This window comes from Cherax quadricarinatus, chromosome 71, assembly GCF_038502225.1.
Source record: "Cherax quadricarinatus isolate ZL_2023a chromosome 71, ASM3850222v1, whole genome shotgun sequence".
Lineage (NCBI taxonomy): Eukaryota > Metazoa > Arthropoda > Malacostraca > Decapoda > Parastacidae > Cherax > Cherax quadricarinatus.
In genome coordinates this window covers 17252916-17280198 of record NC_091362.1, presented here as the reverse complement: position 1 = coordinate 17280198, position 27283 = coordinate 17252916, and the positions used below count along the sequence as shown (strand labels likewise).

The window sequence follows — 27283 nt, the reverse complement described above, 5'->3', positions numbered from 1 at the left end:
GTCATGACAACTGTAGTACTGGTAGTCATGATAACTGTAGTACTGGTAGTCATGATAACTGTAGTACTGGTAGTCATGACAACTGTAGTACTGGTAGTCATGATAACTGTAGTACTGGTAGTCATGACAACTGTAGTACTGGTAGTCATGACAACTGAAGTACTGGTAGTCATGATAACTGTAGTACTGGTAGTCATGATAACTGTAGTACTGGTAGTCATGATAACTGTAGTACTGGTAGTCATGATAACTGTAGTACTGGTAGTCATGACAACTGTAGTACTGGTAGTCATGACAACTGTAGTACTGGTAGTCATGATAACTGTAGTACTGGTAGTCATGACAACTGTAGTACTGGTAGTCATGACAACTGTAGTACTGGTAGTCATGACAACTGTAGTACTGGTAGTCATGATAACTGTAGTACTGGTAGTCATGACAACTGTAGTACTGGTAGTCATGATAACTGTAGTACTGGTAGTCATGACAACTGTAGTACTGGTAGTCATGATAACTGTAGTACTGGTAGTCATGACAACTGTAGTACTGGTAGTCATGACAACTGTAGTACTGGTAGTCATGACAACTGTAGTACTGGTAGTCATGATAACTGTAGTACTGGTAGTCATGATAACTGTAGTACTGGTAGTCATGATAACTGTAGTACTGGTAGTCATGACAACTGTAGTACTGGTAGTCATGATAACTGTAGTACTGGTAGTCATGATAACTGTGGTACTGGTAGTCATGATAACTGTAGTACTGGCAGTCATGATAACTGTAGTACTGGTAGTCATGATAACTGTAGTACTGGTAGTCATGATAACTGTAGTACTGGTAGTCATGACAACTGTAGTACTGGTATTCATGATAACTGTAGTACTGGTAGTCATGATAACTGTAGTACTGGTAGTCATGATAGTACTGTAGTCATGATAACTGTAGTACTGGTAGTCATGATAACTGTAGTACTGGTAGTCATGATAACTGTAGTACTGGTAGTCATGATAACTGTAGTACTGGTAGTCATGATAACTGTAGTACTGGTAGTCATGATAACTGTAGTACTGGTAGTCATGATAACTGTAGTACTGGTAGTCATGATAACTGTAGTACTGGTAGTCATGATAACTGTAGTACTGGTAGTAATGATAACTGTAGTACTGGTAGTCATGATAACTGTAGTACTGGTAGTCATGATAACTGTAGTACTGGTAGTCATGATAACTGTAGTACTGGTAGTCATGATAACTGTAGTACTGGTAGTCATGATAACTGTAGTACTGGTAGTCATGATAACTGTAGTACTGGTAGTCATGGTAATCATGTGATAACTGTAGTACTGGTAGTCATGATAACTGTATTACTGGTAGTACTGGTACTGTAGTCATGATAACTGTCGTACTGGTAGTCATGATAACTGTAGTACTGTTAGTCATGATAACTGTAGTACTGGTAATCATGATAACTGTAGTACTGGTAGACATGATACTGGTACTGATAGTGTAGTACTGGTAGTCATGATAACTGTAGTACTGGTAGTCATGACAACTGTAGTACTGGTAGTCATGACAACTGTAGTACTGGTAGTCATGATAACTGTTGTACTGGTAGTCATGACAACTGTAGTACTGGTAGTCATGACAACTGTAGTACTGGTAGTCATGATAACTGTAGTACTGGTAGTCATGACAACTGTAGTACTGGTAGTCATGACAACTGTAGTACTTGTAGTCATGATAACTGTAGTACTGGTAGTCATGATAACTGTAGTACTGGTAGTCATGAGTCAATAACTGTAGTACTGGTAGACAACTGTAGTACTGGTAGTCATGATAACTGTAGTACTAGTAGTCATGATAACTGTAGTACTGGTAGTCATGATAACTGTAGTACTGGTAGTCATGATAACTGTAGTACTGGTAGTCATGACAACTGTAGTACTGGTAGTCATGATAACTGTAGTACTGGTAGTCATGATAACTGTAGTACTGGTAGTCATGACAACTGTAGTACTGGTAGTCATGACAACTGTAGTACTGGTAGTCATGATAACTGTAGTACTGGTAGTCATGATAACTGTAGTACTGGTAATCATGATAACTGTAGTACTGGTAGTCATGATAACTGTAGTACTGGTAGTCATGATAACTGTAGTACTGGTAGTCATGATAACTGTAGTACTGGTAGTCATGATAACTGTAGTACTGGTAGTCATGATAACTGTAGTACTGGTAGTCATGATAACTGTAGTACTGGTAGTCATGATAACTGTAGTACTGGTAGTCATGATAACTGTAGTACTGGTAGTCATGATAACTGTAGTACTGGTAGTCATGATAACTGTAGTACTGGTAGTCATGATAACTGTAGTACTGGTAGTCATGACAACTGTAGTACTGGTAGTCATGATAACTGTAGTACTGGTAGTCATGATAACTGTAGTACTGGTAGTCATGATAACTGTAGTACTGGTAGTCATGACAACTGTAGTACTGGTAGGGGTGATAACTGTAGTACTGGTAGTCATGATAACTGTAGTACTGGTAGTCTTGATAACTGTAGTACTGGTAGGGGTGATAACTGTAGTACTGGTAGGGATGATAACTGTAGTACTGGTAGGGGTGATAACTTACTGGAGATATTATTATCTCTGATATTGATTACTATTAGTAACTATAATATTGATTACTGTTATCATTATTAATCATGATATTAATTGCTACTACTAACCATAAAATTTATCATTATTATTACTTGAAATAATAAATATAAAAAATACCACTAATAAAAGTAATCATTATTTTTAATAAAGGGATTAATTTGGACTTTGAATATTACAGAAAAAAAAATTTAATGTAAGTTTAATTTTTATATGCATAATATATATATATAGAGAGAGATATATAAATTTTTAAGAAAATTTGAAAAAAATATTGTCAAGTGCAAGGGGGAAAAAAGGGGGAAAAAGTATTTGAAAAAAAAAAACATGGAAAAAGCTAGAAACTGGGGGAAAAAATGCAAAAAACTGGACAAAAAAGAGAAAACTGGGTCAGTGTTAGGATAATGAGAGACAGAGAGAGAGAGAGAGAGAGAGAGAAAGAAGGATGGATACAAATAACGCTCATAAGAGTAAATAAACCTTTTAAACGTGTGAGAAGAAGAAAAAGAAGAAGAAGAAGAAGAAGAGGAAGAAGAAGGGTGAATGAGACTTGAAGATTCTTAACAGCAAATAAAATATTCTCCTCCTTCTTCTTCTTTCTTGTTCCTCTTTCTTTTTCTCTCCTTTATCTTCTTTTGCTTCTTGCTCATATTCTTTCTCACATTATTTCTCTTCTTCCCTTTCTAGACACATTCCAACCCCATCTAAATACATTCCAACCCCTGCTAGACCCTTTTCAACATCCCAAGTTATCTAGACACCCTAATGGTTAGAGTCTAACCCTTTCTAGACACATTCCAACATTTACTGACACATTCCAACTCTTGTAGACACATTTCCACACATTCTACACATTCCGACCCCTTCCACATACTTTCCTACTCTCTTAGACTCCCATCTCTCCTCTTTCAACTCCTCTCCTCCCACCATTCGACTCCCCACTCACACCTTCTCACCCCTGGCCCACTCACCATCTTTCCTGTAGAGAACAATAACAATGGAGCCGTAGCAGAAGACGATGGTGAAGAGAGGGATGGCGTACATAGCCAGGAAACCAGCGACGTTGTATAGCAGTTCGTAGGTGGGCGTGGGAAAACTGTTGAAAGTGACACATTGCTCGAACCAGGGGTGGTCAGGGTGCCTCTCTACGTGGAAGATCACTGTCTGTAAGAGCAATCATTCACACGTTCAGATTCTGTGGTATTACTGACTGTAAGAGCAATCATTCACACGTTCAGAGTTTGAGATGTACATGAACGGTCTACAAGGCCGACCAGATGAAGAATTAGACGCATGTGGAGCATCTGGGTATATTGATTTGTAGACGTTTCGCCATCTAGTGGCTTTATCAATACAAGGACATGATGTGAAGAATGTAGAATTATATATAATCATTATCTGCTTTCACCGCAACGTGAAAGCAACGACAACCGAGTTATGTAGTGCCCTCCTGTGACATGTAACAGATCCAGGTATTATGTAGCGCCCACCTGTGTTATGTAACCGATGTAACACACGCATCTGAAGCTCTCCCGGCCAAACCCAGCATCTTCCTCTGTTATGAATCCCCGGAACAATTTCAGCACTCATCTGCCTTGTTTAACAGATCCAAACAGAGGCGTCCCTTCCCCAGACCTCCTCCCCAAGCACCCGAATAGGAGATTTCCACTCACCTGGGGTATCGAGCAGAGCCCTGAAGCCCCCCAGGCTACCCAGAGCATGAGACGAACCCTCCTCTTGGCTTCCATGACGGTAAGAGGACGCAGCACGGAGTAATACCTGTCAACACTGATGGCAACCAGCAGGAACCCGCTGAGGAAGACGCCGAAGGTCCTGAAGAAGGCCAGGATGCGGCAGGCTACATCTCCAGCCTCCCAGGACACCGTCCACGCCCACCCGATCTACACCACCACAATTAATAATAATAATAATAATAATAATAATAATAATAATAATAATAATAATAATAATAATAATACGAAGTAGTAGAAGAAGAAGAAGAAGAAATAAGGAAAAATTCAATAAAAATAAAAAAAAATAGTGAGAACTACTAAAAATTCCCATACACAAAAAATGAAATAAATTAACAAAAAAAGAGAGAAAAAATTATTACAAAAAATGAAAATAAAAAACGAAAAAATACTAAAGTCTGGTATATATAAATTAAATGAACATAAAAAAATATTTAGAAAAGTAAAAAATTCTTCATATATATATATATATATATATATATATATATATATATATATATATATATATATATATATATATATATATATATATAAAATATAGGGAGGTACCACCTCTAGAACTGTCCTGGGGACCCTCATCCTCAGAGAAAAGAATAAACTTGCTTCAGGGAAAACTCAAGGTTCTCCCTGAAGCTGTTTGATAATTTTCTCCTACCACCCCCTATATTTCAAGTTTGTTTTATTTAAAGACAAAATACATTGGCCAAACATTCACAAAAATACAACAGAAAGTAAAACAACATAGGTAACTCAGAGCTACATCTCAAATACTTCGTCCAGCTCCCCTGCGGTGGGCCGCGTACCCAGAATGCTGCAGGCATTTATATATAAATATATATATATATATATATATATATATATATATATATATATATATATATATATATATATATGTTCTATGTGAACATTTATTAATAAACAAAATACATTTACAGAAAAAAACATAAACATGAATACAATGGCACAATGTATCAAAGATCATGAATTTCCTCCAGCTCCTCCGAGGCTGGACGTGAGCCAAGTATGCAGCAAGCATTTCCCCTCTGGATGGCGACGCTGAGGCGCTGGAACATGAAAGTGGCTGCCTTTGGGTCCCTGGTGGTGTCGATGAGTCTGGAACCCAATTCTTTAAGGAAACGTGTGGCATTTTTTCTCCATGATCCCAAGGTCTCTGATCCCACTGGGACAAATTGATACTGTTGGCTAATGTCCCTGTACTTGTTGATCTTGTACTCCTCCCTGTGGTCAGCAGCTCCTCCCTGTCGCCCCACACTGTGATGGATATAGGTGTCAGCCAGTGTGGACACACAGGTATAGTCCCATGCTAAGAGCTTGCCATTCTTCCAAGGATAGATGGTGATCCCATCGGGGCGGTTTGCTGGGTTGTGGGTATTGTTTGCTGCAAGTGATCGTGGCTCCCTTTCGGCAGGGCATCCAGCTGTAGCAAGGGTTCTCTTAATGATGTCGTTGACCTCATTGTGTCTTGCATGCCAGCCCTTGGTTTTGGAACAGTTAAGACCATGTAGACCGTATTGGTCTGCTTGCACTTCGCCGCAAATACACATATAGTCTGTGTGAATTGGGGCAGCAAAGGCGCAGAGCCACTGCAATACGGAGGGTCTTAGGGTTGAGTCGCGTTCCCATTGCCGATATGGGAACTGTTTGGAGGAAGTCCCCGGAGTGATGTGCACTCACAGCCTGGAGATGGGCAATCTCCCTATCTGATGTTGCAGCCCTGAGCATGTTGGCAAGCACCTTTTCAGCAATTGGGCCATCCCAGCTTGACTGTTTGTGAGCCAGTGCTGCACTAGGGTTTGGTGCTGGAGCAGCAAGAGTCTCCCATTCGGTGATGGCACTGGCATAGCTAGGGTCTTCTATTCCTGCTGAGTCACTGAGGGTGTCAGGAAGAATTTGTCTTATCAACTCGTTTGATGCAATGGAAGTGGATAGGAAAGCTGGTAGAGCAATCTGGGAGGATCTGCGTACTCCTAGCCCTCCAAGCCTGACCGGAAGTGAGGCTTGCAACCACTGTCCATCGTCAAGGGAAAGATTCAATACACTTTCTAGCATGGCCTTCAGGAGAGAGTCATATTCCTTGAGTTTTGGACTGCTGAAGGCTGGGGAGCATCTCAGAAAATAGGTAAGTTTTGGGATTGACAGGCACCTGGTATATATATATATATATATATATATATATATATATATATATATATATATATATATATATATATATATATATATATATATATATATATATATATATATATATATATATATATATATATATATATATTTCTGGAATGAAAGTCGAATTTTTTTCTAATGTGCTGGAGTCTAGTTTATACATCAAAGGAAATGTAGTGAAGAGTTGCACATCAAGGAGCTGTCAGTGACCTTAACCAGATGGTCGTAATTAAAAGGTCAAACATGTCCACTTAGTTGTCAAGCTACGTGATTGCTTGGTTGCTGAGAGAGTTGGTTGCTTGGTTGCTTCGTTGGTTGATTGATTGACTGGTTGCTTGGGTATTTGGTTCATTTGGTTTAAATTCTATCGACCACACGACCTGTACTCCATCAGTCAAAATTCCTGATATCAGAAATCTTTCAATTAGCTTTATATACATCCCTCTTCGTATATACAGTGCTGCTGTCAGCGCATACACATCAAAAGAGAGATATACTCTCCAGAATATATACACAAAAGGATGCTCTGGAATCATTATCGAGGCACGCACGAACGGTGCCAGCGCACGAAAGATTGAGCGAGTGAGCGAACTGGGCCTAGCGACCATTTTTAAGTGGAGGGAAGGGTGGTGCTGGTACTACAACACTGCAGTAAGACAACCAGCACTTGGTGACACTGCAGTAAGACAACCAGCACTTGGTGACACTGCAGTAAGACAACCAGCACTTGGTGACACTGCAGTAAGACAACCAGCACTTGGTGACACTGCAGTAAGACAACCAGCACTTGGTAATACTACAGTAAGACAACCAGCACTTGGTAATAATGCAGTAAGACAACAAGCACTTAGTAACACTGCAGTAAGGTAACTAACACTTGGTAACACTGCAGTAAGACAACCAACACTTGGTAACACTGCAGTAAGACAACCATCATTTGGTAACAATGCAGTAAGACAACCAGTATTTGTGCACAGCACTTGGTCACACTGCCGTAAGAGCAGAACACAGCTTGTGTGGGGGAAGGAGGGAGGAGGTAGGAAAGGCAAGAAAGTGTCTTACCCCGGGGGGGGGCGAGGGATGGGGGCGGGAGATATTTTATGTTACGTGGACTGATAATTAATATCTGGATATTGAAAAACATTTCAATTGTCTGCGTAAAGAGCTGAGAAGAGAATAAAGAATACTAATGTTACTACACACACACACACACACACACACACACACAATGGGGCTAGATAACATCTCCCCATGGGTCCTGAGAGAGGGAGCAGAGGCGCTATGCGCACCCCTAACAACAATATTCAATACATCTATCGAAACAGGGAGATTGCCTGAGGTATGGAAGACAGCAAATGTAGTCCCAATCTTTAAAAAAGGAGACAGACATGAAGCACTAAACTACAGACCAGTGTCACTGACATGTATAGTATGCAAAGTCATGGAGAAGATTATCAGGAGAAGAGTGGTGGAACACCTAGAAAGGAATGATCTCATCAACAGCAGCCAACATGGTTTCAGGGATGGGAAATCCTGTGTCACAAACCTACTGGAGTTCTATGACATGGTGACAGCAGTAAGACAAGAGAGAGAGGGGTGGGTGGATTGCATTTTCTTGGACTGCAAGAAGGCGTTTGACACAGTTCCACACAAGAGATTAGTGCAAAAACTGGAGGACCAAGCAGGGATAACAGGGAAGGCACTACAATGGATCAGGGAATACTTGTCAGGAAGACAGCAGCGAGTCATGGTACGTGGCGAGGTGTCAGAGTGGGCACCTGTGACCAGCGGGGTCCCACAGGGGTCAGTCCTAGGACCAGTGCTGCAACCTCAACTAGGTGAGTACAACTAGGTGAGTACATACACACAAACACACACACATACACACACACACACACACACACACACACACACACACACACACACACACACACACACACACACACACACACACACACTCACACACACAAACAAACAAACACACACACATACATTGATTCCGTACCAAAAGAAAATTATCCTTATCCACCTTTATCCATTCCCTTCATTTTCTTCCCTCTACCACCTTCCCTACTTCCCTGCCCAGTCTCCCCCATTTTCCCCTACCCGTGTCCCCGGGCACGTACCTCCAGGGGCATGAGCAGGAAGGTGACGAGGAGGTCAGCAATGGTGAGGTGGAGAATCATCAGCGTCACCCTGGAGGCCAAGGTCCGAGACCGGTGTCTGCAACACAAACACTTCATGAACCTCTGCAACATGTAAACAACACCAGTAGGTGTTGGATGAAGACGAGGAATATGTGAGTATATATATATATATATATATATATATATATATATATATATATATATATATATATATATATATATATATATATATATATATATATATATATATATATATACATATATGTCGTGCCGAATAGGCAGAACTTGCGATCTTGGCTTAAATAGCAACGCTCATCTTGCCATATAGGACAAGTGAAAATTTGTGTATGCAATAATTTCGCCAAATTCATTCTGAACCTAACGAAAAAAATATATTTCACTGTGTTTGTTTAGTATTAAGTTATTGTAAACAAATCTAAAATATATTTAGTAGGGTTAGGCTAAAATAAATTGTTCTTGCTATAATAAGGTTAGGTAAGTTTTCTAAGTTCCTTTTGGTGCAAAATTATAAATTTGTACATCAACATTAATGAAAAAAGCTTTATCTTTAAACTTATAAGAGAAAATTTTAGAAAGAACTTAATTTTAAATGAGTTCTTGCTAATTGACCAATTTTACATATTCGGCACGACATATATATATATATAAATATATATATATATATATATATATATATATATATATATATATATATATATATATATATATATATATATATATATATATATATATATATTGAAAGTGTGTGTGCTCCACCTGTGACCAGCTGGTTGAGGTAGGTAACACGGTGTTTGTCTTCAACGTAATGGTCTCTGTTTGAGGTTTACGACTGTCACTGCTGTTTTACGAAGCTGTGATGGAAGCTTTACAGCATGGTACATGGTTGGGGGATTTTGTTTTCTCTTTGATATATTGATGCGATTAATGAGTCACAGTAAAATTTTAGTGATTTTGAGGTGATAAAATATATAAAAATATTTAATATTGGTGATACTTAATGTAGGAGAAAGAAAGATTTTTTTCTCGTTTTCACTTTCTCTCATTCTCTCTATCACAAAATACTAATAATTATATATGTATATCTAGTCCTTTTTTCGTTGTTATCATCAAGACTAGCCTTGTCTGCCTATTTCTAACTACCATCACTACCACCATCACTACAACCACAATCGATATCACTACAACCACATTCGCCATCACTTGAACCACCACCAACACCACCACGATCCCTCACCACCACACTACTACTACCATCACAACCCTCAATACCATCTCACCACCACAACTACCACTATCACCACGACGACCACCACCACCCTAACTACCACCACTAAACTTGCCAAACTTGTTATTGTCCTGAGAATGACTTTGGCAATTGTGACTCTGCACCACACCCTCTTCCAGGTAACTTGGAACATGAACTGGAATTCAAGTTAGAGCTGAAGCGTAACATGGAACTGGAATTTAAATTAGGACCCAAATTTGACTTAAAAATGGAGTATGAATCAAAATTTCACACATATCTTTATTTGTAATATATATATATATATATATATATATATATATATATATATATATATATATATATATATATATATATATATATATATATATATATATATATACAGTGCTAGAAATAAATTTTTTTGGTCGGTATATATACAGTCTTTGACAAGCAATGCTTAATTAAAGGTCAGTACAAATATGATAGATATAAAGGTCAACAGAGCCAATCAGTGACTGAGGCAGCGTCGTAGAGAGTAAACAGTTTACTGAACCAGTTTAGTCTCCTGCGTCCTGATGGAAGCTTTGCAAGATTTTGTGTGTTGTGAAGCATTGATGTGCCTTGCTTTGGTTGCACGGTGTTGATTAGGGCGGTATGCAGTGAGGCATCTCTGCTAGAGTGGGTGTAGTGGTGCGTATTGTGGTGGGTGTGGTGGTAGGTGGGTGTGTTGGTAGTGGTGGTAGGTGGATGTGTTGATAGTGGTGGTAGGTGGATGAGTTGGTAGTTGGGTGTGATGGTAGTGGTGGTAGTGGTGGTAGTGGTGGTAGTGGTGGTAGTGCTGGTAGTGGTGGTAGGTGGGTATGCTGGTAGTGGTGGTAGGTGGGCGTGGTGCATCATTTCATTATTGGATGGAAAGAAGTTTTCTTAACAGAATTTGGCAAGTGAAAACATCCACTACCCAAAATCCACGAGAGGCTCCCTTTGAGGGAAACTCACCAGCGCTAAAAAGTTTGAAGCTTGCCAGGTGAAGCATTCTCCAGTTATTAGACATATTCTAACATTTCGAAATTTATTAACTACGTCTTGACCCTTAGGGTTTAGCACTTGATTATGCTAATAATAATAATAATAATAATAACAATAATAATAATAATAATAATAATAATAATAATAATAATAATAATAATAATAATAATAATTATTATTATTATTATTATTATTATTATTATTATTATTATTATTATTATTATTATTATTATTATTATTATTATTATTATTATTATTATTATTATTATTATTATTATTATTATTATTATGTATGTTAATAAACTGGCAGAGTTGCACCTACCTACCCAAAGGGCATTACCCTTTTTATAAGTTTGAATCCGATCGGAAGAGTTATTTCACAGTTAAAACTATACAATTTTATGAATTAATTTGGAAATTCTACTCCTGCTCACTTCACTAATAATTCCAATCATCTTCTGAGTAAGCTACACGAGTATTGAAGGTTTGAAGACTATCCAAAGAAGCCTTCTCAAGCTGTTGCAGGGTAATCAAAACTTGGAATAGTCTACATAAAAACCGACCAGACGGCAGTTGCACATGTGTACAGTTGCAAGAATCACCAGTTCACCAGTTCACCAGTTCACAGTTCACCAGTTCACAGTTCACCAGTTCACAGTTCACCAGTTCACAGTTCACCAGTTCACAGTTCACCAGTTCACAGTTCACCAGTTCACAGTTCACCAGTTCACCAGTTCACAGTTCACCAGTTCACAGTTCACCAGTTCACAGTTCACCAGTTCACAGTTCACCAGTTCACAGTTCACCAGTTCACCAGTTCACAGTTCACCAGTTCACAGTTCACCAGTTCACAGTTCACCAGTTCACAGTTCACCACAGTTCACCAGTTCACAACCAGTTCACCAGTTCACAGTTCACACCAGTTCACCAGTTCACAGTTCACCAGTTCACCAGTTCACAGTTCACAGTTCACCAGTTCACAGTTCACCAGTTCACCAGTTCACAGTTCACCAGTTCACAGTTCACCAGTTCACAGTTCACCAGTTCACAGTTCACCAGTTCACAGTTCACCAGTTCACAGTTCACCAGTTCACAGTTCACCAGTTCACAGTTCACCAGTTCACAGTTCACCAGTTCACCAGTTCACAGTTCACCAGACCAGTTCACAGTTCACAGTTCAGTTCACAGTTTCAAGTTCACCAGTTCACAGAGTTCACCAGTTCACCAGTTCACAGTTCACCAGTTCACAGTTCACCAGTTCACAGTTCACCAGTTCACAGTTCACCAGTTCACCACAGTACCAGTTCAAGTTCACAGTTCACCAGTTCGCAGTTCACCAGTTCAGTGTTTCACCAACATTCACACAGTTCACCAGTTCAAGGTTCACAAAGTTCACAGTTTTCACCAGACCAGAATAATTCATTTTCACCAGTTCACAGACCAGTAAACCAGTTCACAGTGTTCACAAAGTTCACAGTTCACTTCACCTGACAGCTAGAAACCTAAAAGTCACCTAATTAATGAAACTATAGTAAGGGAGGAGAGTAATATTTTCCATAACTAATATTCGTGTACCTATTACCTACTCATGTATTCCCAAGAATATGGAATCAAGAATCTCTCATTCACAAGTTTCAAAGAATAAAAAAAAATTGAGAAATGCTTAAATTAAAAAAAAAATATTTTTCGAAAAATGTAAAAATTTTGAGAATAATATTTTTGAATAAAATGCTGAAATTTTGAGAAAAATATATTTGAAAAATACTGAAGCTATAAAAATATTTTTGAAAAATAGTGGAATTTTGAAAATAATATCCGAAAAATGCAGATTTTGAAAAATATTAAAAATACTGAAATACTGAAAAAGAAAATATTTGAAAAATAGTGAAATTTAAAAAAATAATACTCGAAAAATATTGAACCCGTACAGATTAGATGTTTCTCTTGAACACTATCGTAATGTGACCAGCAAGTTCGTCTAATATTTCCATAATACTCCAGACATAATATTGCAACAATCAACAATATTCCAGACATAATATTGCAACAATCAACAGTACTCCAGACATAATATTGCAACAATCAACCATATCCCAGACATAATATAGCAACAATCAACAATATTCCAGACATAATACAACAATCAACAATATTCCAGACATAATATTGCAACAATCAACAATATTCCAGACATAATATTGCAACAATCAACCATATCCCAGACATAATATAGCAACAATCAACAATATTCCAGACATAATACAACAATCAACAATATTCCAGACATAATATTGCAACAATCAACAGTACTCCAGACATAATATTGCAACAATCAACAATATCCCAGACATAATATAGCAACAATCAACAATATTCCAGACATAATATTGCAACAATCAACAATATTCCAGACATAATATTGCAACAATCAACAATATCCCAGACATAATATTGCAACAATCAACAATATCCCAGACATATAGCAACAATCAACAATATTCCAGACATAATACAACAATCAACAATATTCCAGACATAATATTGCAACAATCAACAATATCCCAGACATATAGCAACAATCAACAATATTCCAGACATAATACAACAATCAACAATATTCCAGACATAATATTGCAACAATCAACAATATCCCAGACATATAGCAACAATCAACAATATTCCAGACATAATACAACAATCAACAATATTCCAGACATAATATTGCAACAATCAACAATATTCCAGACATAATACAACAATCAACAGTACTCCAGACATAATATTGCAACAATCAACAATATCCCAGACATAATATAGCAACAATCAACAGTACTCCAGACATAATATTGCAACAATCAACAATATCCCAGACATAATATAGCAACAATCAACAATATTCCAGACATAATATTGCAACAATCAACAATATTCCAGACATAATATTGCAACAATCAACAATATTCCAGACATAATATTGAAACAATCAACAATATTCCAGACATAATATTGCAACAATCAACAATACTCCAGACATAATATTGCAACAATCAACAATATTCCAGACATAACATTGCAACAATCAACAATACTCCAGACATAATATTGCAACAATCATCAATATTCCAGACATAATATTGCAACAATCAACAATATTCCAGACATAATATTGCAACAATCAACAATACTTCAGACATAATATTGCAACAATCAACAATATTCCAGAAATAATATTGCAACAATCAACAATATTCCAGACATAATATTGCAACAATCAACAACATTCCAGACATAATATTGCAACAATCAACAATATTCCAGACATAATATTGCAACAATCAACAGTATTCCAGACATAATATTGCAACAATCTACAATATCCCAGACATAATAATGCAACAGTCAACAATACTATAGACATAATATTGCAACAGTCAACAATATTCCAGACATAATATTGCAACAATCAACAATACTTCAGACATAATATTGCAACAATCAACAATATTCCAGAAATAATATTGCAACAATCAACAATATTCCAGACATAATATTGCAACAATCAACAACATTCCAGACATAATATTGCAACAATCAACAATATTCCAGACATAATATTGCAACAATCAACAGTATTCCAGACATAATATTGCAACAATCTACAATATCCCAGACATAATAATGCAACAGTCAACAATACTCCAGACATAATATTGCAACAATCAACAATATTCCAGACATAATATTGCAACAATCAACAATTCTTCAGACATAATATTGCAACAATCAACAATACTTCAGACATAATATTGCAACAATCAACAATATTCCAGAAATAATATTGCAACAATCAACAATATTCCAGACATAATATTGCAACAATCAACAACATTCCAGAAATAATATTGCAACAATCAACAATATTCCAGACATAATATTGCAACAATCAACAACATTCCAGACATAATATTGCAACAGTCAACAATATTCCAGACATAATATTGCAACAATCAACAATACTTCAGACATAATATTGCAACAATCAACAATATTCCAGAAATAATATTGCAACAATCAACAATATTCCAGACATAATATTGCAACAATCAACAACATTCCAGACATAATATTGCAACAATCAACAATATTCCAGACATAATATTGCAACAATCAACAGTATTCCAGACATAATATTGCAACAATCTACAATATCCCAGACATAATAATGCAACAGTCAACAATACTCCAGACATAATATTGCAACAGTCAACAATATTCCAGACATAATATTGCAACAATCTACAATATTTCAGACATAATATTGCAAAAATCAACAATACTCCAGACATAATATTGCAACAATCAACAATATCCCAGACATGATATTGCAACAATCAACAATATCCCAGACATAATATTGCAACAATCAACAATACTCCAGACATAATATTGCAATAATCAATAATATTCAAGACATAATATTGCAACAATCAATAATATTCCAGACATAATATTGCAACAATCAACAATATCCCAGACATAATATTGCAATAATCAATAATATTCAAGACATAATATTGCAACAATCAATAATATTCAAGACATAATATTGCAACAATCAATAATATTCCAGACATAATATTGCAACAATCAACAATACTCCAGACATAATATTGCAATAATCAATAATATTCAAGACATAATATTGCAACAATCAATAATATTCCAGACATAATACTGCAACAATCTACAATATCCCAGACATAATATTGCAACAATCAACAATACTCCAGACATAATATTGCAATAATCAATAATATTCCAGACATAATATTGCAACAATCAACAATATCCCAGACATAATATTGCAACAATCAAGAATACTCCAGATATAATATTGCAACAATCTATAATATTCCAGATATAATACTGCAACAATCAACAATATTTCAGACATAATATTGCAACAATAAATAATATTCCAGACATAATATTGCAACAATCAACAATATTCCAGACATAATATTGCAACAATCAACAATATCACAGAAATAATATTGCAACAATCAACAATATCCCGTCAACGTAACAAGACTCGGATGATCCAGGGGAATAAATAGCGAAAGACCTATTTTTTTCCTAGATAAAACTAGCGGATTTAATTCCATTTTCAATTATTGTAGACCCGCATGGTGCTAAGTTATTCATTGGTGCTTTCACCCACAAATTAGTTAGTTACCCAACAAATTATTACTAGGAAATAAAAATAAATAAAATTCTGACATGAAAATACTAATTAAAGCAATTTATGTATTTTTACAATTCATAAAAATCTTTATCTTTAGAGATGAAAATCTGGATCATGTTGCGATTCCATCTGGATCATTGTCAAGTCACAAGTAAGCGAGGATATTGGAAAATCAGAGAGGTAGAGAAAGGAAAGACTGCGGAAACAGAATACGAGAAGTCGTGAGGTGAGTAGTGGTATTAGTGGCAGTAGTAGTAGTAGTAGTAGTTAGTAGTCGTAGTCGTAGTAGTAGTAGTAGTAGTAGTAGTAGTCGTAGTAGTAGTAGTAGTAGTAGTAGTCGTAGTAGTAGTAGTCGTAGTAGTAGTAGTAGTAGTAGTAGTAGTCGTAGTAGTAGTAGTAGTAGTAATAGCAATAGTAAGAGTAGTAGTAGTTGTTGTAGTAATAGTGGTAGTAGTTTTAGTAGTAGTGGTATTAACTAATTGTATTTCGATAAGAGAAAGGAGCTGTGTAACTTCAGCCTCTACCGTCACACATCTCTCTTAGTAGGTTCACATAGCAAGAAAAGATTATAAATGCGGTAGGCCTACTTACCCATGAGGGAAGAAGAGTGTAAGGAGAAATAAGAGACGTGACGAAAATTCAGGCAGGCATGTCAGGAAAAGCCAAAAGAAGGCTAAGTGTTCTGAAGACTGGAGGTAAGCCAGTGGAAGGCCTCGGTCAAATGACCAAAACCTCCCTTGGCTGTTTCCTGACCAATTTTACTTGAAGATTCTAGCATTTGCCACTATACTGAGAGAGCTAAGCATCAACAGAAACACAAACTGAATTAATATTTAGCTTAAGAATTAGGTTGAGTTAGGTTAGATAAAATTCGTTAGGAAACGTGACAAGTGCTTCCTGACGCGGGTCTTAGTCATATCATGACCTGCCACTGGAGCTTTTGGTCATCTGACCGAGGCCTTCCACTGGCTTACCAGTCCACCCCTTTAAAAGTAGAGAACCTTGTTAGTGTCACCAGGAAGAACACTTCCCTCGTGTGTGTTCTACGTCTGCCAAGGTGTGGCCAGGGTGTAGCCAGGGTGTGGCCAGGTTCACCAGTGTAGAGGAGACAGCAAGAGAAACAAAGACAGTGGAAAATGTATATACCAGTAATTTGGCAGGAATCACACAGGAGAGAAACAATGTAGCCAGGATAGGATAGGTACATCGTTGGTACACTCTTCCTCATACTCATCTACAACGTACCAACAGAACAACATACCCAACATAGGATAAACCTCACACAGGAGAAGACAACAGTCACCTGGTATCCCAGAATGCAACTCAACACACTAATCTCTTCTTGTTTATCCTGGGATTTACCTGAGCCAGTTCCATTCCTTTCGCTTGACTTTCATATTAAGTTAAATCAGTTGAAATTGATACCAAAATCCAAAACGCTGTTTTCCGCGGGTCAGTGAACACTGCGACGTACGTCAGCGTATCGTGTATATCTTCCTTCTGTCTTAGGGCCTTCGACTCACGCCCGAAGGACCTGGGTTCAATCCTGGGGCGGGTGGAGACAATAGGGCATGATCCCCTGCAAATGTTCATCTAGCAGTAAATAGGTATTTGGGTGCTAATTGACTACAACACTGACCAACACTGCTAGTTGACCAACATTGACCAACACTGCTAGTTGACCAACACTGACCAACACTGCTAGTTGACCAACACTGACCAACACTGCTAATTGACCAACAGTGATAACAATACCAAACCACCACCAACAGTTACAACAACACTAACAACAACACCGTCACCAACACCACCATCAACAACAACAAAATCAACAATAACAACAACACCAAGAACAACAAAAACAGCAGCAAGAACAACAGCAACAACAACAAACCCTGGTTTAAAAGATAGCAGTGCTGGAATGGAAGGTCATAAAGAAAGAAAACAGCCTGCAACTGGAAGCCTAAAGTTAAGCCGGATAACACGGGCAGGATAACACCCCCCTCCCTCACCCCTACCACTACCACCACCACCACCACCACCAGTACTACCACAACCACCACCACCACCACCACCACCACTACAACCACCACCACCACCATCACTACTACAACCACTACCACCACCACCACTACCACTGCAACCACTACCACCACCACCACCACTACAACTACAACCACTACCACCACCACAACTACCACTAATACCACTACAATTGCTACCACCACTATTACCGCTACAACTACTAGCACCACCACCATTGCTACCACCACTACACAAAGCACCACCACACACACACCACCACTACACACAGCACCACCACCATTGCTACCACCACTACACAAAGCACCACCACCACACACACCACCACTACACACAACACCACCGCTACATACAGCACCGACACCACAAACAGCACCACCCCCACACACAGCACCACCACCACACACAGCCCCACCACCACACACAACACCACCACCACACACAACACCACCACCACACACAACACCACCACCACACACAACACCACCACCACACACAACACCACCACCACACACAACACCACCACCACACACAACACCACAACCACACACAACACCACCACTACACACAGCACCACCACCATACACAGCACCACCACCACACACAGCACCACCACCACACACAACACCACCACCACACACAACACCACCACTACACACAGCACCACCACCATACACAGCACCACCCCCACACACAGCACCACCACCACACACAGCACCACCACCACACACAGCCCCACCACCACACACAACACCACCACCACACACAACACCACCACTACACACAGCAGCACCACCATACACAGCACCACCACCACACACAACACCACCACTACTCACAGCACCACCACCACACACAACACCACCACCACACACAACACCACCACCACACACAACACCACCACTACACACAGCACCACCACCATACACAGCACTACCACCACACACAGCACCACCACACACAGCACCACCACACACAGCACCACCCCCACACACAGCACCACCACCACACACAGCACCACCACCACACACAGCACCACCACCACACACAGCACCATCACCACACACAGCACCACCACCAAACACAGCAAGACCACCACACACAGCCCCACCACCACACACAACACCACCACCACACACAACACCACCACTACACACAGCACCACCACCATACACAGCACCACCACCACACACAACACCACCACTACTCACAGCACCACCACCACACACAGCACTACCACCACACACAGCACCACCACACACAGCACCACCACCACACACAGCACCACCACCACACACAGCACCACCACCATACACAGCACCACCACCACACACAACACCACCACTACTCACAGCACCACCACCACACACAACACCACCACCACACACAACACCACCACCACACACAACACCACCACAACACACAGCACCACCACAATACACAGCACCACCACCAAACACAGCACTACCACCACACACAGCACCACCACCACACACAGCACCACCACACACAGCACCACCCCCACACACAGCACCACCACCACACACAGCACCACCACCACACACAGCACCACCACCACACACAGCACCATCACCACACACAGCACCACCACCAAACACAGCAAGACCACCGCACACAGCCCCACCACCACACACAACACCACCACCACCACACAACACCACCACTACACACAGCACCACCACCATACACAGCACCACCACCACACACAACACCACCACTACTCACAGCACCACCACCACACACAGCACTACCACCACACACAGCACCACCACACACAGCACCACCACCACACACAGCACCACCACCACACACAGCACCACCACCACTCACAGCACCACCACCACACACAGCACCACCACCACACACAGCACCACCACCACACACAGCACCACCACCACACACAGCACCATCACCAAACACAGCACCACCACCACACACAGCCCCACCACCACACACAACACCACCACCACACACAACACCACCACTACAAACAGCACCACCACCACCACACACAGCACCACCACCACACACAACACCACCATCACACACAGCACCACCACACACAGCACCACCACCACACACAGCACCACCACCACACACAGCACCACCACCACACACAACACCACCACCACACACAGCACCACCACCACACACAGCACCACCACCACACACAGCACCACCACCACACACAACACCACAACCACACACAACACCACCACCACACACAGCACCATCACCACACACAGCACCACCACCACACACAGCACCACCACCACACACAGCACCACCACCACACACAGCACCACCACCACACACAACACCACCACCACACACAACACTACCACCACACACAGCACCATCACCACACACATCACCACCACCACACACACAGCACCACCACCACACACAACACCACCACCACACACAACACCACCACTACACACAGCACCACCACCACACACAGCACCACCACCACCACACACAACACCACCACTACAAACAGCACCACCACCACACACAGCACCACCACCACACACAACACCACCACCACACACAGCACCACCACCACACACAGCAGCACCACCACACACAGCACCACCGCCACACACAGCACCACCACCACACACAGCACCACCACCACCACACACAGCACCACCACACACAGCACCACCACCACACACAGCACCACCACCACACACAGCACCACCACCACACACAGCACCACCACCACACACAACACCATCACACACAGCACCACCACACACAGCACCACCACACACAGCACCACCACCACACACAACACCACCACCACACACAGCACCACCACCACACACAGCACCACCACCACACACAGCACCATCACACACAGCACCACCACACACAGCACCACCACACACAGCACCACCACCACACACAGCACCACCACACACAGCACCACCACCACACACAGCACCACCACCACCACACACAGCACCACCACACACAGCACCACCACCACACACAGCACCACCACCACACCACACACAGCACCACCAAAACACACAGCACCACCACCACCACACACAGCACCACCACACACAGCACCACCACCACACACAGCACCACCACCACACACAGCACCATCACCACACACAGCACCACCGCCACACATAGCACCACCACACACAGCACCACCACACACAGCACCACCACCACACACAGCATCACCACCACACACAGCACCACCACACACAGCACCACCACACACAGCACCACCACCACACACAGCACCACCACACACAGCACCACCACACACAGCACCACCACCACACACAGCACCACCACCACCACCACACACAGCACCACCACCACCACCACCACCACCACCACACACAGCACCACCACCACCACACACAGCACCACCACCACACCACACACAGCATCACTACCACACACAGCACCACCACACACAGCACCACCACACACAACACCACCACCACACACAGCACCACCACCATACACAGCACCACCACACACAGCACCACCACCACACACAGCACCACCACCACACACAGCACCACCACCACACACAGCACCACCACCACACACAGCACCACCACACACAAAGCACCACCACCACACACAGCACCACCACCACACACAGCACCAACACCACACACAGCACCACCACCACACACAGCACCACCACCACACACAGCACCACCACACACAAAGCACCACCACCACACACAGCACCACCACCACACACAGCACCACCACCACAAACAGCACCACCACCACACACAGCACCACCACACACAAAGCACCACCACCACACACGGCACCACCACAACACACAGCACCAACACCACACACAGCGCCACCACCACACACAGCACCACCACCACACACGGCACCACCACCACACACAGCACCACTACACACAGCACCACCACCACACTCAGCACCACCACCACACACAGCACCACCATCACACACAGCACCACCACCACACACAACACCACCACTACACACAGCACCCCCACCACACACAGCACCACCACACACAGCACCACCACACACAGCACCACCACCACACACAGCACCACCACCACACACAGCACCACCATCACACACAGCACCATCACCACACACAGCACCACCACCAAACACAGCACCACCACCACACACAGCCCCACCACCACACACAACACCACCACCACACACAACACCACCACTTCACACAGCACCACCACCACACACAGCACCACCACCACACACAACACCACCACTACACACAGCACCACCACCACACACAGCACTACCACCACACACAGCACCACCACACACAGCACCACCACCACACACAGCACCACCACCACACACAGCACCACCACCACACAGCACCACCACCACACACAGCACCACCACCACTCACAGCACCACCGCCACACACAGCCCCACCACCACACACAGCACCACCACCACACACAGCACCACCACCACACACAGCACCACCACCACACACAGCACCACCACCACACACAGCACCACCACACACAAAGCACCACCACCACACACAGCACCACCACCACACACAGCACCAACACCACACACAGCACCACCACCACACACGGCACCACCACCACACACAGCACCACCACACACAAAGCACCACCACCACACACAGCACCACCCCCACACACAGCACCACCACCACAAACAGCACTACCACCACACACAGCACCACCACACACAAAGCACCACCACCACACACGGCACCACCACAACACACAGCACCAACACCACACACAGCACCACCACCACACACAGCACCACCACCACACACGGCACCACCACCACACACAGCACCACTACACACAGCACCACCAATACACACAGCACCACCACCACACACAACACCACCACTACACACAGCACCACCACCACACACAGCACCACCACACACAGCACCACCACCACCACACACAGCACCACCACCACACACAGCACCACCACCACACACAGCACCACCATCACACACAGCACCATCACCACACACAGCACCACCACCAAACACAGCACCACCACCACACACAGCCCCACCACCACACACAACACCACCACCACCACAAACAACACCACCACTTCACACAGCACCACCGCCACGACACAGCACCACCGCCACGACACAGCACCACCGCCACGACACAGCACCACCGCCACGACACAGCACCACCGCCACGACACAGCACCACCGCCACGACACAGCACCACCACCACCACACAGTAGCACCACCACCACACAGTAGCACCACCACCACACAGCACCACCACCACACACAGCACCACCACCACTCACAGCACCACCGCCACACACAGCCCCACCACCACACACAGCACCACCACCACACACAGCACCATCACCACATACAGCACCATCACCACACACAGCACCACCACCACACACAGCACCATCACCACACACAGCACCACCACCACACACAGCACCACCCCCACACACAGCACCACCACCACACACAGCACCACCACACACAGCACCACCACCACACACAGCACCACCACCACACACAGCACCAACACCACACACAGCACCACCACACACAGCACCACCACCACACACAGCACCACCACCACACACAGCACCACCACCACCACACACAGCACCACCACACACAGCACCACCGCCACACACAGCACCACCACACACAGCACCACCACCACACACAGCACCACCACCACACACAGCACCAACACCACACATAGCACCACCACCACACACACCACCACCACCACACACAGCACCACCACCACACACACCACCACCACCACACACACCACCACCACCACACACACCACCACCACACGCAGCACCACCACCACACACAGCACCACCACCACACACAGCACCATACCACACACAGCACCACCTCCACACAGCGCCACCACCACACTCAGCACCATCACCACACACAGCACCATCACCACACACAGCACAATCACCACACACAGCACCACCACCACACACAGCACCACCATCACACACAGCACCATCACCACACACAGCACCATCACCACACACAGCACCACCACCACACACAGCACCACCACCACACACACCACCACCACACACAGCACCACCACCACACACAGCACCACCACCACACACAGCACCACCACCACACACACCACCACCACACACAGCACCACCACCACACACAGCACCACCACCACACACAGCACCACCACACACAACACCACCACCACACACAGCACCACCACACACAAAGCACAACCACCACACACAGCACTCCCACCACACACAGCACCACCACCACACACAGCACCAGCACCACACACAGCACCACCACCACACACAGCCCCACCACCACACACAACACCACCACCACACACAACACCACCACTTCACACAGCACCACCACCACACACAGCACCACCACCACACACAACACCACCACTACACACAGCACCACCACCACACACAGCACTACCACCACACACAGCACCACCACACACAGCACCACCACCACACACAGCACCACCACCACACACAGCACCACCACCACACAGCACCACCACCACACACAGCACCACCACCACTCACAGCACCACCGCCACACACAGCCCCACCACCACACACAGCACCACCACCACACACAGCACCACCACCACACACAGCACCACCACCACACACAGCACCACCACCACACACAGCACCACCACACACAAAGCACCACCACCACACACAGCACCACCACCACACACAGCACCAACACCACACACAGCACCACCACCACACACAGCACCACCACCACACACAGCACCACCACACACAAAGCACCACCACCACACACAGCACCACCACCACACACAGCACCACCACCACAAACAGCACCACCACCACACACAGCACCACCACACACAAAGCACCACCACCACACACGGCACCACCACAACACACAGCACCAACACCACACACAGCACCACCACCACACACAGCACCACCACCACACACGGCACCACCACCACACACAGCACCACTACACACAGCACCACCACCACACACAGCACCACCACCACACACAACACCACCACTACACACAGCACCACCACCACACACAGCACCACCACACACAGCACCACCACCACCACACACAGCACCACCACCACACACAGCACCACCACCACACACAGCACCACCATCACACACAGCACCATCACCACACACAGCACCACCACCAAACACAGCACCACCACCACACACAGCCCCACCACCACACACAACACCACCACCACCACAAACAACACCACCACTTCACACAGCACCAACACCACACACAGCACCACCACCACACACAACACCACCACTACACACAGCACCACCACCACACACAGCACTACCACCACACACAGCACCACCGCACACAGCACCACCACCACACACAGCACCACCACCACACACAGCACCACCACCACACAGCACCACCACCACACACAGCACCACCACCACTCACAGCACCACCGCCACACACAGCCCCACCACCACACACAGCACCACCACCACACACAGCACCATCACCACACACAGCACCATCACCACACACAGCACCACCACCACACACAGCACCATCACCACACACAGCACCACCACCACACACAGCACCACCCCCACACACAGCACCACCACCACACACAGCACCACCACACACAGCACCACCACCACACACAGCACCACCACCACACACAGCACCACCACCACACACAGCACCACCACACACAGCACCACCACCACACACAGCACCACCACCACACACAGCACCACCACCACCACACACAGCACCACCACACACAGCACCACCGCCACACACAGCACCACCACACACAGCACCACCACCACACACAGCACCACCACCACACACAGCACCAACACCACACATAGCACCACCACCACACACACCACCACCACCACACACAGCACCACCACCACACACACCACCACCACCACACACACCACCACCACCACACACACCACCACCACACGCAGCACCACCACCACACACAGCACCACCACCACACACAGCACCATACCACACACAGCACCACCACCACACAGCGCCACCACCACACACAGCACCATCACCACACACAGCACCATCACCACACACAGCACAATCACCACACACAGCACCACCACCACACACAGCACCACCATCACACACAGCACCATCACCACACACAGCACCATCACCACACACAGCACCACCACCACACACAGCACCACCACCACACACACCACCACCACACCCACCACCACCACCACACACAGCACCACCACCACACACAGCACCACCACCACACACACCACCACCACACACAGCACCACCACCACACACAGCACCACCACCACACACAGCACCACCACACACAGCACCACCACCACACACAGCACCAGCACACACAAAGCACCACCACCACACACATCACCCCCACCACACACAGCACCACCACCACACACAGCACCAGCACCAAACACAGCACCACCACCACACACAGCACCACCACCACACACAGCACCACCACACACAAAGCACCACCACCACACACAGCACCACCACCACACACAGCACCACCACCACACACAGCACCACCACCACACACAGCACCACCACCACACACAGCACCACCACCACACACAGCACCACCACCACACACCACCACCACCACACACAGCACCACCACACACAGCACCACCACCACACACAGCACCACCACACACAAAGCACCACCACCACACACAGCACCACCACCACACACAGCACCACCACCACACACAGCACCACCACCACACACAGCACCACCACCACACACAGCACCACCACACACAAAGCACCACCACCACACACAGCACCACCACCACACAGCACCACCACCACACAC

The 27283-nt window shown here is 44.5% G+C and overlaps 1 protein-coding gene across 1 annotated transcript in view; it reads right to left on the bottom strand.

Annotated features, from left to right (window-relative positions):
• The window catches only part of LOC128700434 (adipokinetic hormone/corazonin-related peptide receptor variant I-like), a 50161-nt gene that overhangs the window by 21145 nt on the left and 1733 nt on the right, over positions 1–27283 (bottom strand). Inside the window, exons 2-4 of the mRNA XM_070100185.1 lie at positions 8724–8820; positions 4336–4563; positions 3634–3826 (exon numbers count right to left, since the gene is read on the bottom strand). Coding sequence (XP_069956286.1) covers positions 3634–3826; positions 4336–4563; positions 8724–8820 — 518 coding nt within the window. The remainder of the gene's footprint in view (positions 1–3633; positions 3827–4335; positions 4564–8723; positions 8821–27283) is intronic.